At 33.6% G+C, this 15,590-nt stretch overlaps 2 protein-coding genes across 5 annotated transcripts in view; one reads left to right on the top strand and one right to left on the bottom strand.

Annotated features, from left to right (window-relative positions):
- Positions 1-15,590, bottom strand: part of COG5 (component of oligomeric golgi complex 5) — a 310,225-nt gene that overhangs the window by 210,821 nt on the left and 83,814 nt on the right. The window lies entirely within an intron of this gene.
- On the top strand, positions 6,196-13,662 carry GPR22 (G protein-coupled receptor 22). 3 transcript variants are annotated; one of them, XM_027573008.1, is made up of 3 exons: positions 6,196-6,605; positions 7,540-8,564; positions 10,192-13,662. In XM_027573008.1, the coding sequence occupies exon 3, from the start codon at positions 10,217-10,219 to the stop codon at positions 11,516-11,518; it is 1,302 nt and encodes a 433-aa protein (XP_027428809.1). In that variant the 5' UTR covers positions 6,196-6,605; positions 7,540-8,564; positions 10,192-10,216; the 3' UTR covers positions 11,519-13,662. The 3 variants fall into 3 exon arrangements, with proteins under 3 accessions (XP_027428809.1, XP_027428808.1, XP_027428807.1); XM_027573007.1 differs by having other exon boundaries at positions 7,540-8,467; positions 10,192-13,661; XM_027573006.1 differs by having other exon boundaries at positions 7,540-13,661.

Here is a 15,590-nt window from a genome sequence, read left to right as displayed (position 1 = left end):
TTCCTCCCGCATGCCTCCCAGTTCCTGCAAGAGCCTGGGCGTCCTTAATTTGCCCTGTACACACTGCCATAGCTCCACCATGCAGCCCTCAGAGCCTTCAGCCTCCCTTGCCATCTCGTGTGCTTTCTCCCCATAGGACCAGGTAGGATGGTGCTTGGGCACCCTATCCAACAGAACTGTAAAAGCTTGAATTCTCCCCATCCCTGGAGTTCTGTACCATACCAGGCTTTACCTTAAGCAGCTGAGATTAAAGGGAAAGAGAGGAATCAGAGGGCACAAAGAGTAGCTCTGCACCAATAAGCAAGACTTACATATATGTTCAAACTGCCTACTTGAATTCAACAAATAAAGTAATAATGTATTCAGTCTACCCATCCTCATTGCTGACACCTTGTATTTTAGTCTGGGGACCCCTTGATTCAGCAGCTACAGCCAATACTGCCTTTTGCCTAGGGCCCAGAGGCTTACGGCCTTATTGACGTAATAACATTCTTTCTTTCTCTAGCCTAGCGAGTGAGCATCAACCAAAGCATCATTCAGGAAGCTCTGTTCTACCTCTCACTGCTTAGCCTCTAAATATTCATTAACGGGTAAGTCAGTAGGAGATCTACTAGCTTCCCACTTCAACAAGAGCATTTGCTATTGGATCTCATATCCCCTAAATTGGCCCACAAGGGCACTTGTCTTTTTTCTTGCAGGAAGTCATGTTTCTGTCAACATCATGACCTTATTCCAAAACTGTCAAAATTCATGAAGGGTCTAGGATTTTACTCTACTTGCAAGCTATGAAGCTAGTCTATTCTTGTCATGGATGCTGGCAGAAGACATATGATGCCTGGGACACAAAGAAAGTACCTTAATACCCATGACACAGCAAGCAGTAAGAGGATCAGGTCAGTGACAGTTCACATTCCCATTCAAATTCCCTTGGCAGAGGGGCCTAGGTGAATACTCTGTATACAGTGGATTTGCATTACAGCCAAACAACACTGAGCTTAGAAAATTTACCATTTTTATAACAAGCAGAAGCAAGTCTGCTCTTTACCTGGGGAGTCATTACTGCATACCTCCGGGTTGCTACCTTTAAATGTAACCCTGAGAACTGGACCAGATAAAAAACAGTCAGGTTTTTGCAATCCTGGTATACCAAGCAATACCCAGCATACCCCAGGACATTCAGGAATGCTCAGGATTCTTGGCAGGTGCTTTTCCCAATACACTCCTATCAAATCTAATAACAGAAGTCCTAAGCGGGACAATAACACAAGAAAGTCACACGTGGTTCAAGAATAAGTCAACGGTCTCTATTTACAGAAGATATTAATTACCTGTACAGAATATACAATGGATTTCATTTTATTTATTTTTTATTTATTCATTTGAGACACACACACTCAGACAGTGTGCGAGACAGCATGAGCAGGGGGAGAGGCAGAGGGAGAGGGAGAAGCAGGCTCCCTGCTGAGTCAGGAGCCCGATGTGGGGCTCAATCCCAGGACCCTGGGATCATGACCTGAGCCAAAGGCAGACATTTAAACATCTGAGCCACCCAGGCGCCCCATGGATTTCATTTTTAAAAAATCCCCAGGGGCGCCTGGGTGGCTCAGTCATTAAGCGTCTGCCTCCGGCTCAGGTCATGATCCCAGGGTCCTGGGTTCGAGCCCCACATCGGGCTCCCTGCTCCACGGGAAGCCTGCTTCTCTCTCTCCCACTCCCCCTGCTTGTGTTCCCTCTCTCGCTGTGTCTCTCTCTGTCAAATAAATAAAATCTAAAAAATAAAAAAATCCCCAAAATTAATATATGAGTTTAGTAAAGTTGCAGGATACGTCAATAAAAAAGAAAATACCCTATTTCTATATACAAAAAGTTAAAAATTGGAATTTTGTTTCAAAAAATTAGGTACTACTTCAACAGCACTAAGGAAGTGAAATAATTAGGTGCAAATCTAACAAAATACGTGCAGGATCCATAAACTAAATACTATAGAACACTGACAAAATAAATCAAAGATCTAAAAATAATAAACACCATGTCCATAAATTGAAAGACTCAATATTGTTTAAGCAGTCGATTCTCCCCCAAAGTGATCCTTAAGTCGTCTGCATTATCAATCAAAATCACAGCAGTACTTTTTGTAGATAGTATATCCCTAAATAGGGACTAGAAGTAGCAGTAACTAAAGATATATTGCTGTATTTTAATAGCACAAAGTCACCAGTGAGCAGAGACTTTAACTATTATCAGTAAACTGTGAAAATGTATCCATTTTCCTAAACAGGTGCCCTAAGTAGTACCTAACAGACCACCAGTTCATTCATGACCATTCCACATCTCCCACCAGATCACAGGACTCATTAACAGCACAGACGAGAGGATTTGCCATAGCTTTGTTAAATATATTATCTAGTTCATTGACTGACTTGGTTTCAGGACACAGAAATGAATGTGATTCTGCAAAATAAACTACAAAGGAGAATTATACAAAGAAAATGAAGCAACAGAAAAGCAAGAAGAGAAGCCAATGAGGAAAAGAGGCACAAACATGACTGTGTAATTCTTTGATATAAATATAAGAGAAAAACATTAACAAAAAGCATCCATAATATTTAAGAATGTAAAGAGGAATATAAGTCAGTGAAAACAGAAACCCAAACAATTGAGAGCAGGGGTGTTAATAACTTAGACAAGGCCCCTGAAACAGCATGGCAACATTAGGACAACAAACTAAAAAGTAGTAATAGTCACAGGGTCCAAAATCTAGGTTTGGATGAGAAAATGGAAAGGAAAGCCATGTATTTATTTTTATAATACATATGATGCTGGTAAATGACTTAAAAATACAGAGTATAAAAAATAAAAATGAAAAATTTTAAATGTCCAACTTAGGTGAAGCAGGAGGCTGGGGAGGAACATTTTGTGGAGTTTTCTGTTAAAAGTGTACAATTCTTATGCATGTACTTTATCTAATTATAATCAGTTTTCAATTATTCTCACACCAATAATGAATCACCAACATTGTTGACTCTACTACCTTGGCTACTCCCCACTTGGTGAAGGTTTCAGCAGATGGTCCATTTCTATTTTTCTGGTAAAACATTTGTTATGAAAGAAATTTAAAGTTGAGAAGCCAAATGAAATTTCTGAATTGCCTTTAAACCGAAATAATCCTTTCTTCATTGGGCTTTAGTATCAGAGATAGGTGAATGTTAGTTATGTCAAGTATTCATTGAAAAAGCACCCTTGAAGCAATACAATTTAAAAAGTGGATTTTTCAGCAATTAGAAACTGCTTTTGCACATATATTTTACAAACTGTTTCAAAGCACTTTTCAGTAGTGGCTAATTACAATATTTCACAAAGTTGAATTTTTTTTTTACTTACAAACTCAGAAATCATCAAAAAAGTAGCATCAGAATCAGACACAAGCTGGATTAAGAATGACCTGATATCAACAGTGCAATGTAAAAGTGAACAACAAATTACTCTCTCACATTCATGGCTGTTCAAACTTACAGGAACAAATATATACAATTAAAAATCGAAGACTCCCATATCAAAAATGTTAGGAATTGAAATTCCTATGCAGTCAAAATACTTATAACAACAACAACAAAAAACAGAACTCCGTGAAAGGATTTTAATGGAGATATTTGGGGGCTTAGATTCATATCTACTGCTTAGTTATCATGTGCAAGCTAAAACTGTTTTTCTAGGTTATTAATTAGCTAATTAATAATTAACCTATAAAATTATTTTATAACATAAAATCTGGTCTTAAGTCACCAGTTGTTCAAAATTAGTATCCTATATAAATACAAAATATATTAAATGCACAAGTGTAAAACTCTGTTACTATGGAAATAAGAATCTTTGTAAATTCTGACATGTAATTTGACACTAAATTTTTCATTAAAATATAATCTAATTCTGAATCCAGTGGTTTAGATATTTTCATCTCTGTTCAAAACAAAGGAAGTTAGGATTATCCTGCTAAGAAATCACTAAACCAATTCAGGGTTTTTAAAAGGAAAACTATACTAAATGTTGTGTGCAATAAAAATCATTGTTGTTTGTGATATCTTGTATATCCTTAATCACAAGTCACTTATTTGCACAGGGAAAAACGAGCAATGTCCAAATCCGAGCTTTTTTGCCGCCATTATTTCTTAGAGAGATAGAATTTGTTTTTTCAAAATAGTCTGAGTATAACTTGGAAACACTGTATTACAGAGAGCTAAAGAAAACACAGAAATAAACTTCAACAAAAAGAATCAAAGCTATATTGTGTCCCAAAGAATGCCTGATTTGCCAAAAGTCATATAACTAATAAGCAGTGACTGAACCCAGATCATCCAATTTTAAGTCCCAAGTATCTTCAGAATTTTCCAGAGAGGGGGCCAACTATGGGGTGATGGCGAAGGGGGGAGGAGATTCCAGAGTTCCAACACTGGCTCTGCTACTAACTTACCTAGACTTCTTCAAGTCATTAAACTTCTTTGTGCCTTGGTTGCCTCTACTCCACAGGGATATTTTGATGATAAACGTAAGCATACTTGAGCTCTTTGGCAGAAAAGCACTCTGTGATTTCACTACGTTAATGATTTCTTGTCCCCACCACAAGTTTTAATTGAAGCTAATATCTTTTTTCCAATTTTAGTTTGAAGCTCTGGTTTTAGTCTAAACCTTAAAATAACATTGTGTGTGAGTGTGGTTGCACACTATCTTTCAACATGGTTGGCATTCTAACAACATCCTTTTCTGCAACCTTCAAAATGCATGAAAAGTAGCACAACAACATTTTAATTTTTAGCATTACCAAAGCTGTGCATAAAATTTTAGGAATTCACAACAAAATTTTCCACCACATCACTCTCAACTTCTATACAAATGTAATTCAAAACTCATATACTACTCAGCCAGCCCCCTGTGAAGCTAAAACACTACTAGAAGATTACAAAAATGTATGCTGCTTTTTAAAATTATAAAAGAACAATTCCAGTTACAAATTAAAAATTTAGTATACATTTTTAAAAATGAATATTAATATTCCTAAAATAATGGAAATAAGTGATCAATATTATAATAATTCAGTCATTTGCAAGGTCTTCTATTTTGTCAACAGAATCCAGCCACTTCATATATTTAGATCTAAAAAAGCATTTTCTTCAATACTGAGTAGGTAAACAAAGTTAATAGAAATTTAATTTTAAAGTAATATTTTAAGTTAATTACTTCTACTTGTTTTTCTCTCGACAACCTATCTATCTTAAAATAATTTAGCCTTATATAACTTATGAAGACACATAACTACTAACTTCCTTTTTCCTTTACTGATATGTTTGTTTACCCAATAACATTAGCATATAGCTACATATAATATTTAAGGTACAGCAATCCATTAAAAGTGCCCAGGTTAAAAACAGAAATAGCCAGTTGAAATAAAATACTGTGGCAAATGATCAGTATATATCCACTAAATAAAAGGGTTATCAAAGGTGAAGATGGAGAAGTGATCTGAAAGGAAAGCACATGATTAATCTTTATACATTGAGACTATGTTAATAGTAATAGAATTTTAAAAAAACATTTTAGAGTAGAACCACCTTGGAACAATTTCATTAATATTCTGAATGAATGAATGAATGAATGAATGGAATGAATGAACACCTGAATGAATCCTGCAGTCATAACAAGGTTTACCACCTTGAGATGCTCACAACAATTTGAAATACACAGAGAAGATGACTTGAATACAAACAAACTAGTTGAAATTCAATGTGGTTCACAGTAAAGATGCAGTGGCTTTCTATTTGTAGAACAAAGAATCTCAACCAAAAACATATATTACAACTAAAATATTCTCGAGCGCAATCATCTAGGCTTCATAAAGAATATACACTTTTTACCGTGTAATTCTTTCTTGCCCCCTTCCACCCTCCTGCATTTTTTGTTTGGCATAAGTGAACAACAAACCAGAATAGAATACACATTTTTAAAAGACCAATTTACTCATATTCTATTTAAAAGCAGCATACAACCACTTATAAATATAGCCTTTTAAAAAAGCATCCTTATATAAAACAGCGGGGGGGGGGGGGGAGGTTTGGAAATCCCTGCTATACATATGAAGCACGGTTTAAGCCCAATACAACTGACCAATCAAAATTAGTGAATGCACTGCATCTCTCTGCAGTGGGGAGAAGCGACAAGGTAGGCTGTCATTCTGCAAAAGCTGCCCAGAACAGGCTTTCCTCTGAAAAGCAGTGCCATTCCTTTTTAGAGAGACTGAATCTAAATGTTGTCTCTGGAGACAAGAAGCCTTCAGTATGTTCAATTACTTCATTACGTTTTTCAGATGCTTATTGATTTCACAGTAGGAAGAGTGAGAGACTGCAGCAGCCTCTAAGCAGCACCACACGTTCCATACATTAGCAGTACTGCTGAGACAATGGCACAGTACAGACACATATTTTCATTAAGGTCTTTTCTGAAGAGATGTTTATGACCCTCTTCCCCCAGTCCTCTGCTAACAAGTGAACCAAATGAATCAATCAAAACTGGAAACGCTTCAACTACATCAGGAATATATCAAATCTTTAGCGGAGGTAAGATGTGTTCCCTTATTACAGTATAAGCTGCTTTTGAACTGGCATAGTGGGGTAAAATTACTTTGAAAAATTTCAACCTAAATTTTAACAGTTTATTTGCTTAATTCTATTTATTGTTAAACATGTATTTTTTAGATCGACTTAAGACATGACATTTTCAGTGTACTTTTTTAAGGATGTAATGTTAAATACCAAAAATTTTCTTTGTTGATTCACTACGAAGACATCAGCTTTAAGTCACTTCAGACCTACTAAATAGTCTTAATGTCATCAGTATAGTTTTTCTCAAGTGCTCAAAAAATGCTTATATTTCTTAAAAGGACCAGGTTTACTATTTAGCTATTATTTATTACTCACTTTTAGGTTAAGTTCATTATTGGGCATGTTCACTGAAAATTATTTAATTTGCAGTTACATTTTGCATTACCTTTTACATTTCAACTACACGAACAACTCATCGGTGGAAATTTATAGCATCTAATTGTGGAATTTGTTTTAATCAGTTAATATTCAAACCATGTGCTACTAATTAAGCAAGCTACACTATTTCCCAGCAGGAAATAGTGTTAAATTTATTGTAAAGACAAGAGAGAATGACAGTATGTTTAGTGTATGCTAACTGCTCATAATCTCTGAAAACAGGTTAGCTTCTAAACTGAAGCAGAAAATAGTTTTAAAACTGCTTTCCTTCATGGTTATATTTATGTTACCTCTGTTACTAAATAACATAATATTTGCAATCTCTGTTAAGAAAAGAAAATATTTAAAGAATCCCTTAAATCTATGCATAAGCTGTGGCTCTACTAATACAGTTTACTTATGTTGATAATGAATACTGTGTATGGTGTTAAAGTCAACAAAACTAAAGTAACTTTGCGTTAATTGGAAATTATTAGGAACCCTATTAACCATTTTTTTTCTTTTTCACAAGGGCCCACAGCATCTAATTCAGTATTTACAACTGACAATATGAAGAATGCATCTGATCAAGCATCTCCTAGCTGCCTGAACCATAAACTGCAGGATATTCTTCGAACACATGAATTTAAGGCATTAAGGAGTTAAAACCAGAAAATACAGGTCCACATTACTGCTGGGATATAACACATGGACAGTAGTCATCCTAAGAAGATGCTATATAAAATAGACACAAAAAGAAAAACAATTTAACTGCAAAAGCCTGAAAACAAAATCGTGAGCATTTTTAAAGGGGGAGTTTACACTTTAACATACCAAGATTGTGGAGCTGTTTCCTGAAGAAACAATGAGGCACAGAATGCCAAAAAGAGAATGCCATACATTAACAGCAAGCTAAATAAAGCTTTATCAATTTTCTTCTGCACTAAATATTCAGATATTCGTAGCAGCTGATATTACTAAAGGATTTTTTCATCTAAGTTTTATGACTATGTATCCTCTTCTAATGAAAACAAATCAAATTAAATAGCAGATGGTTTTTATCAAAAGAACATGGACTGGATTTATAATATAAAGCAAGTTATGTGATCAAGAAATCATTTCAAACTAACAAGGACTGCCATAGAAACAGACTTACATTTGTAACAAAAGGATGTCCAAATACATTTTAGAAGCTAGAAACCTTATGTTTTCACATGTTCTGGAAAATAAAGAGAGACTATCATATATTCCCTCAAAGGGAAATATAATTCCTATCATTTGAGGAAGTTTCTCTTGGTCGTGACTTTTTAAGGCAAAACAAACACAAATATTTTGTACTGGTCTTTAGAAATTCATCAGCCAACTAAATCTCACAATTCATGCAGTTTGAAGTACTGGAGAGAAAATGAAAGAATTTCTACAAGACATGAAATAAAACACAGCTACTTCACTGTTGTCAGGTAAAAATTCATGTCAAAATCTGTCAATGACATCATGTATCAATTTGTGAAAAACTGCTATAGTGAGCCAAAAGGCCCATAAGGCAACAGCAAACAGGTAGGTCAGAAGATGCATGCACCCCACCACACTGTTTAACATTTACAAAAGAAAACAATCTTGCTCTAGAGATGCATTTTACTTAGTTACCCTCTAACTTGGCACTTTTGTTTTATCTGATTATAAATCTAACTGATGTGACAAAGACCTGATGTTTAATCTGTCAGTTCCGAAAATTTGGCACACTTAAAATTTTCCATTTTTTATAGGATTTCACTGTTAGCTAAGACTTTCACTTGAGTATATGCCTCTGGTAATACCTTATACCAAGCTCAAAAGGAATAATGTTATCTATGTTTCTGAAATATGGCCCCTAAAATAATATGGATAAATAAAATTGTATTCTAAAAGCTGTCAAAGGTTACATAAAGTTAAAGGTTAACATGAATTTTGGAAATTATTATAGCCTTTATAATTTATGTTTATTATTTTGCAGTCAAAATGCTGTACTTGAAATGTGAAATATAGTTGGTTGTATGATTTTATATTTTAAGTGAATATACTCATTACTGACATATTAGCCCAGAAAATCAGACATTATTTTTATAAATTATTCTAACCCTCTATACATTATAGATTTACATGAATTGGCAAAAGAGCTTGTTTTTTTAATTTTCCTCAAAATTATACACACTGGGTGATTTATACAAAAGGTTTCACATGGAATGTGTAAACTTTAAAGATTCCTCAGAAAATGGATTTCAGATACTCCTTTTCCAAAATTTCGTATTTTACTTTAAAAATCCTGTTTAAACAAATAAAATTAACTGATACAGTCTTTTAAACAACTCCAAAAATGGTTATTTCTTAACATTATATTAAATTTCAATTTCCTTCTTCCACAATAAATGAGAGGGTGTGGTCACAAAATAAATCACTCATTGGAGTGTTTAGTACTCTTTTACCAAGTTTTGTGGTGTTATACTTTAACATATCCTTTTTCATCCAATTTTTATAACATAAGTTTGTCCATTATAAAGTTCAGTGAGCATTTTCACTACAAAATATGTAATATTTATCATTTGCCTACTTTCTATGGGAAATAGCTCCAAATATCCCCAAGCACACTGTAGACTCTTAAGAATTTCAACCAAGAACATGGACAAATGGTTTTAAACAACTAGTGCTCTGTGCCATTTATCATTTTAAATGAACACTTGTCCTGTTCATTTGAAATCTCACGAGAATAATTACACCTACACTAATTATGCCAGAACATATTAAGATAGCATTTATTACCCACCTACGCACAACAGTTTAAAATGAAATCTTAAAACACCAGGCTAAAATTAGTTTTGTGTACTGGGTAGTTTTACTGTACAAAAATATACTGTATCTCAATAAGCTTGAAAAACCCAAATGAGGACAATCTTTTTGAGATATTAACTAATTTTGAACTATAGAGGAGTATTCCCCATACAGTCACCTTCAAGGGGAGAATCCAATCTCCTGTTATAGCAAAACAATGCAACCTTGATTCTAATTCTACCTTTGCCATTAATAGTTTAGAAACTTAAAAATTAAGCCAAGTACACAATAAAAAGATTTTTTTTTACAAGGAACACATGTTTTATACGTCCTTTAAATTGCCAAATATCAAAAGAGTTTATTCTATTTCACTTTCTAGGGAAAACACCAACTGCTCCAAAAGAATGTGTTTTTCTCCCATTCTGGAAATCAACATGCAGTCTGAATCTAACATTACAGTGCGAGATGACATTGATGACATCAACACCAATATGTACCAACCACTATCATATCCATTAAGCTTTCAAGTGTCTCTCACTGGATTTCTTATGTTAGAAATCGTGTTGGGACTTGGCAGCAACCTCACCGTATTGGTACTTTACTGCATGAAATCCAACTTAATCAACTCTGTCAGTAACATTATTACAATGAATCTTCATGTACTTGATGTAATAATTTGTGTGGGATGTATTCCTCTAACAATAGTTATCCTTCTGCTTTCACTGGAGAGTAACACTGCTCTCATCTGCTGTTTCCATGAGGCCTGTGTATCTTTTGCAAGTGTCTCAACAGCAATCAACGTTTTTGCTATCACTTTGGACAGATATGACATCTCTGTAAAACCTGCAAACCGAATTCTGACAATGGGCAGAGCTGTAATGCTAATGATATCCATTTGGATTTTTTCATTTTTCTCTTTCCTGATTCCCTTTATTGAGGTAAATTTTTTCAGTCTTCAAAGTGGAAATACGTGGGAAAACAAGACACTTTTGTGTGTCAGTACAAATGAATACTACACTGAACTGGGAATGTATTATCACCTGCTAGTACAGATCCCAATATTCTTTTTCACTGTCATAGTAATGTTAATCACATACACCAAAATCCTTCAGGCTCTTAATATTCGAATAGGCACAAGATTTTCCACAGGGCAGAAGAAGAAAGCAAGAAAGAAAAAGACACTTTCTCTAACCACGCAGCATGAGACTACAGACCTGTCACAAAGCAGTGGTGGAAGAAATGTGGTCTTTGGCGTAAGAACTTCAGTCTCAGTAATAATTGCCCTCCGGCGAGCTGTGAAACGACACCGTGAACGACGAGAAAGGCAAAAAAGAGTCTTCAGGATGTCTTTATTGATTATTTCTACATTTCTTCTCTGCTGGACACCAATTTCTGTTTTAAATACCACCATTTTATGTTTAGGCCCAAGTGACCTTTTAGTAAAATTAAGGTTATGTTTTCTAGTCATGGCTTACGGAACAACTATATTTCACCCTTTATTATATGCATTTACTAGACAAAAATTTCAAAAGGTCTTGAAAAGTAAAATGAAAAAGCGAGTTGTTTCCATAGTGGAAGCTGATCCTCTGCCTAATAATGCTGTAATACACAATTCTTGGATCGATCCTAAAAGAAACAAAAAAATTACCTTTGAAGATAGTGAAATAAGAGAAAAATGCTTAGTACCTCAGGTTGTCACAGACTAGGGAAACATCTAAGTTTCATTAAGCCCACATTTAAATTGTAAAAAAAATGAAATTACTGCCAAATATAAGAAAAAACATTTTAAGTATTGGTTATGTTGTAAATTTTCAATGTAAATGTCAAGATTAGATTAGGTCATATATATTCAATTTCTTCATTACAATGTATTTGTTGCATGGCAGTTTGTTAAAGTAATATTGTGTATATTTTGTCAATATTATGTCCATCAGAAGATATTCATGTAAGTCATATTTTCTAAATAATAAATACATAGCCTTAAAACAGTGTATAACTTCAAAATGTAACTGACACAGGTATCCTTTTCTTTTTTTTATGAAGTGTATTTGTTTCTAAGCCACAAACTATAGATATATTTATATAAATGACAAGCACTTTAATATAAGAGCAAAAATTATGGTCTCCAAACAAAATAATTCAGGATTTTCTATGTCACTACCTTATGTTCTCTGGTATAGTCTACCTGCTATAATATCTGATGCATCAAAAATAATGAACTATGTGTGAAACTTTACCTTTTTTTTTTTCTGAGTACAGAAAATTGTAGGATTTATCAGGATTTTAAAATTCAAGAACCAAGAAACAACACTGTATATACACTCTAAGATAGGGAAATTTTGAAAATCAAGTTTATTATGAAAAAAGAGATTGATTTTTCTAAGATCAAGGGCACTGTGCCTATAAATATACAAATAAACTGACAATAAAGGGAAGGAAGAAAACTAAAGCACCAGCCTCTTTCTTCCTTCCTCACTTTGCTTGAGTCTAAGCCAAATGCTCTGGATTAATATACTGGTAAAAACCAGTGCATTAAAATAAACTAACTTCCTAACTTTATTCAAGTCAGCCTTTTTGAATAACAGAAGTCAACTATTAAAATCTGAATAAAAGAAAAAAAGACTTTCTATCACTGTAGAGAAGCTTCACAAAGCCAATGATTTCTAATTTTAGATACATAGCAACTTTAGAGTAATAAAATTTACACAAGGTTCCTATACTATAACTTCCAAATGTTTCAAAATACAATAGTTCTATTTCCACTCTTAAAATCATTTAAGTGGCAATAAATCTTGTCAATTTTTTTACTCTACACCACTTAATCTAACTTTAATCTTTGTGTCTCCCATCTTCCATTCATGTTGGACAACTAGAAAATTACTAATCCTAACTATAGATAACAGGTTTGGGAATCTCATATCAAACAAATATTTTCCAACTGTTATAATCCAATAATCTATCAATGAGTGCTAATTATCACTGTATCTGAAAAAGAGCAATAAGTTACTTAAATAAGCAAATACAGTTCTTGCTACCTTATAATTAACTGTACAACTTTTTATTCTATTTTTTTAATACTGTATCCATTAAATCAAGTAACAACTCATCTTTAAATAAAACTTTATGTCAAGGAATTCAATAATATATCACTTTTGTGTAAATAAGTGAGGTTGAGATTGACCCAGTCTAGTTTACTGAATACATTAATTCTTGAGGGAAATATGCACCATGCAATAGCTTGAATTCACTGAGGATCCTGGGATATTTAACAGTGATTTATTTCTGATAATGTTAACATACCAAATCTTGGCAAAGGAACGGTATCCTTCTGTCTTGTTTTCTACTTTTATGGAATTAAAGAAATGCTTCAATTTGACAAAATGTAGCATAAGAAAGTAAGACATTTTTCAGAACCCTGTAGAGAAATTAAGACTTCGTAGGCAAGGGTATTAAAAATTTTTTCATTCAATAAACATATTTGGCACAGAATATCTCCTAATATAACCATTAAAAAATTTTTCAGCTAATTTTATAAACTTCCAAACATAAATTATAATTGTATTTAGTTTTATAATCTTCATAAAAATTACACTATTTTTAGAATTTTCATATTAAGAGAAGACCTCTGTGTCTTAAATATTTTTAATCTTCAAGTCTATAGGCATGCCAAAGAACTCAGTTAAAAAAAAATTTTTAAATATATTTGCTTAAACTGCTTTCGTGCCCTCTTATTCTCTGTAATAAGAAATCTAACAAAATAATAAATGGCAAATATTATGATGTTGCCTTCTAAATTGTTATTATTTCTATACTTGACTCTGGAACAGACAATTAACAAGCATTTTTGCCCTCCTGTAATGAACTTTCACGTACTTAAAATTACACCCACTGATTTACAACAAAGAAAATTCATACCTACCGAACAATTTCTAACAGCTTTTTAATATTAAATAGTATGTAATATGTAAACCAAAATAATATTTATATTAAAGTTTCAGCTTTTGAAAACAAGTCACAAATATGCTTACAATTACTGAGTTCAGCTTAAATGAGAGAATGAGAAGCTTAGACAACTTTTAAGCATTTGTTCTATGAAAAGGTGAAGTATTTTTATTTTCCTCATGATGGGCTTCACCAAAATGTGTATGTCTTTCACTGTATTTCTAATAATTTCATGGGAAAAAATATTAATGCCAATTTTTCATCTTAGAATGAAAATTGTAAATGCAAAAGCAATAGAGGTAACAGTAAACTCAATATGGGATCCTTCTTAAAATGATATTTTTTCCCACCCATATGCCACAAATCACAGACACAGGCATCAATTTATATACAATTAATGGGGTTAGTTCTTCAAAACCACAGAAGAACTATTATTTTAAAAACTAACCAAACCTCAATAAGATATGGAACACTCATTGCTTGCTAATTCCAAGAGGTCATTAGTCTGCCAATTAGTTCCAACAGATGTTCAAACCTATTATGAAAATTTAAGAATTTACAATTATGCTTTTTAAAAATGCCATCCATAATATTTCTGTACTTCTCACCATGATAAGCCAATTTTTAGGTACGTGGCCTATTTGTCTATTTTTTAATCCCCCAAATAAAATGATAGCAAAATCTAAGTTCTCTGGGCATTAAAAATCAAACTCCTCATTTACTGAGATTAGATTGAAAAGTGAAAACCAGAAGATAAGAAAACAGGTGCTTAATCAGGCTTTAGTCAACACAGTAATTTGAAGACTACTTTCCAAAGTTAATAAAACATTTAGTTTCATTACAACTTGATTGTACATTTAAGTAAGCTTTGTAATTCAATTAATATTTGAATCCTTACAATGTAGAAGGCACTATGGCAGATACGCTTATTCATATGGAATAAAGTCATTACCCTGGAAACTTAACCTAGAATCAAGGTAGTTAAAAGTCTGGCAATACCTGCTAAAAGGCAGAATGCAGTAAATACTACTAAAAAAAAAGCAACCTTCTTAATAAACTTAAGAAGAAAGGAATTATGTTGGATTTAAGAACAATATAAATAAAAGCACTGTTGAGGAAAGCTACTGAAGCAGATCTGGAAATGGTGAATTGTTCTCTTTAGAAGAAAAGTAATATAATAGTGAGAAGTTGATCTAAGTTAAAGTGGGTCCAAAAACAGAAAGAAGGCTTTAAATACCAGCAGAGATATCTGAGCAGGGGAATAAGACAATGATAAATGAGTTACAAATCAATCCATCAACCAGCAATATGTAGAAAGGGTTGATTGGGTAAGACCAGAAGGTCTCAGGAAACTGAGAAACCAAACTGTTGGCTGGGTAAGACACAGAAGATGGGAAGCCACGGCGATCACCCTGACAGGTAATGAAAGGCCTGGCAAACTGCGGGCAGTAGCTGTGCAAAGGAGCATACACATGCGACAGGCAACGTGAAGACAGAATCAATAGGGTACATCAACTGACTAAAAAGACAACTGGTATAGGAAACTGAAGAATTAAAAATGATGGCCAAAAAAAAAAAAAAAACCATAAAAACTAGATCATCCTCAATGATCTAAGAACTTTTAAATTGTTTTGCATAAAGTACATGGATAACAAGGACAAAACCAGAAAGAATTTCTGGCAAAGCAAAAAATTCAATTAAGTGAAATAAATGACATTATTCAAGAATGTTCTAGTTATGGGGCGCCTGGGTGGCTCAGTTGGTTAAGCGACTGCCTTTGGCTCAGGTCATGATCCTGGAGTCCCAGGATCGAGTCCTGCATCAGGCTCCCTGCTC

Source organism: Zalophus californianus, chromosome 12 (assembly GCF_009762305.2).
Source record: "Zalophus californianus isolate mZalCal1 chromosome 12, mZalCal1.pri.v2, whole genome shotgun sequence".
Taxonomy (NCBI): Eukaryota; Metazoa; Chordata; class Mammalia; order Carnivora; family Otariidae; genus Zalophus; species Zalophus californianus.
Note: the sequence above shows the minus strand (reverse complement) of the source record. Positions and strands in the feature narration are given on the sequence as shown.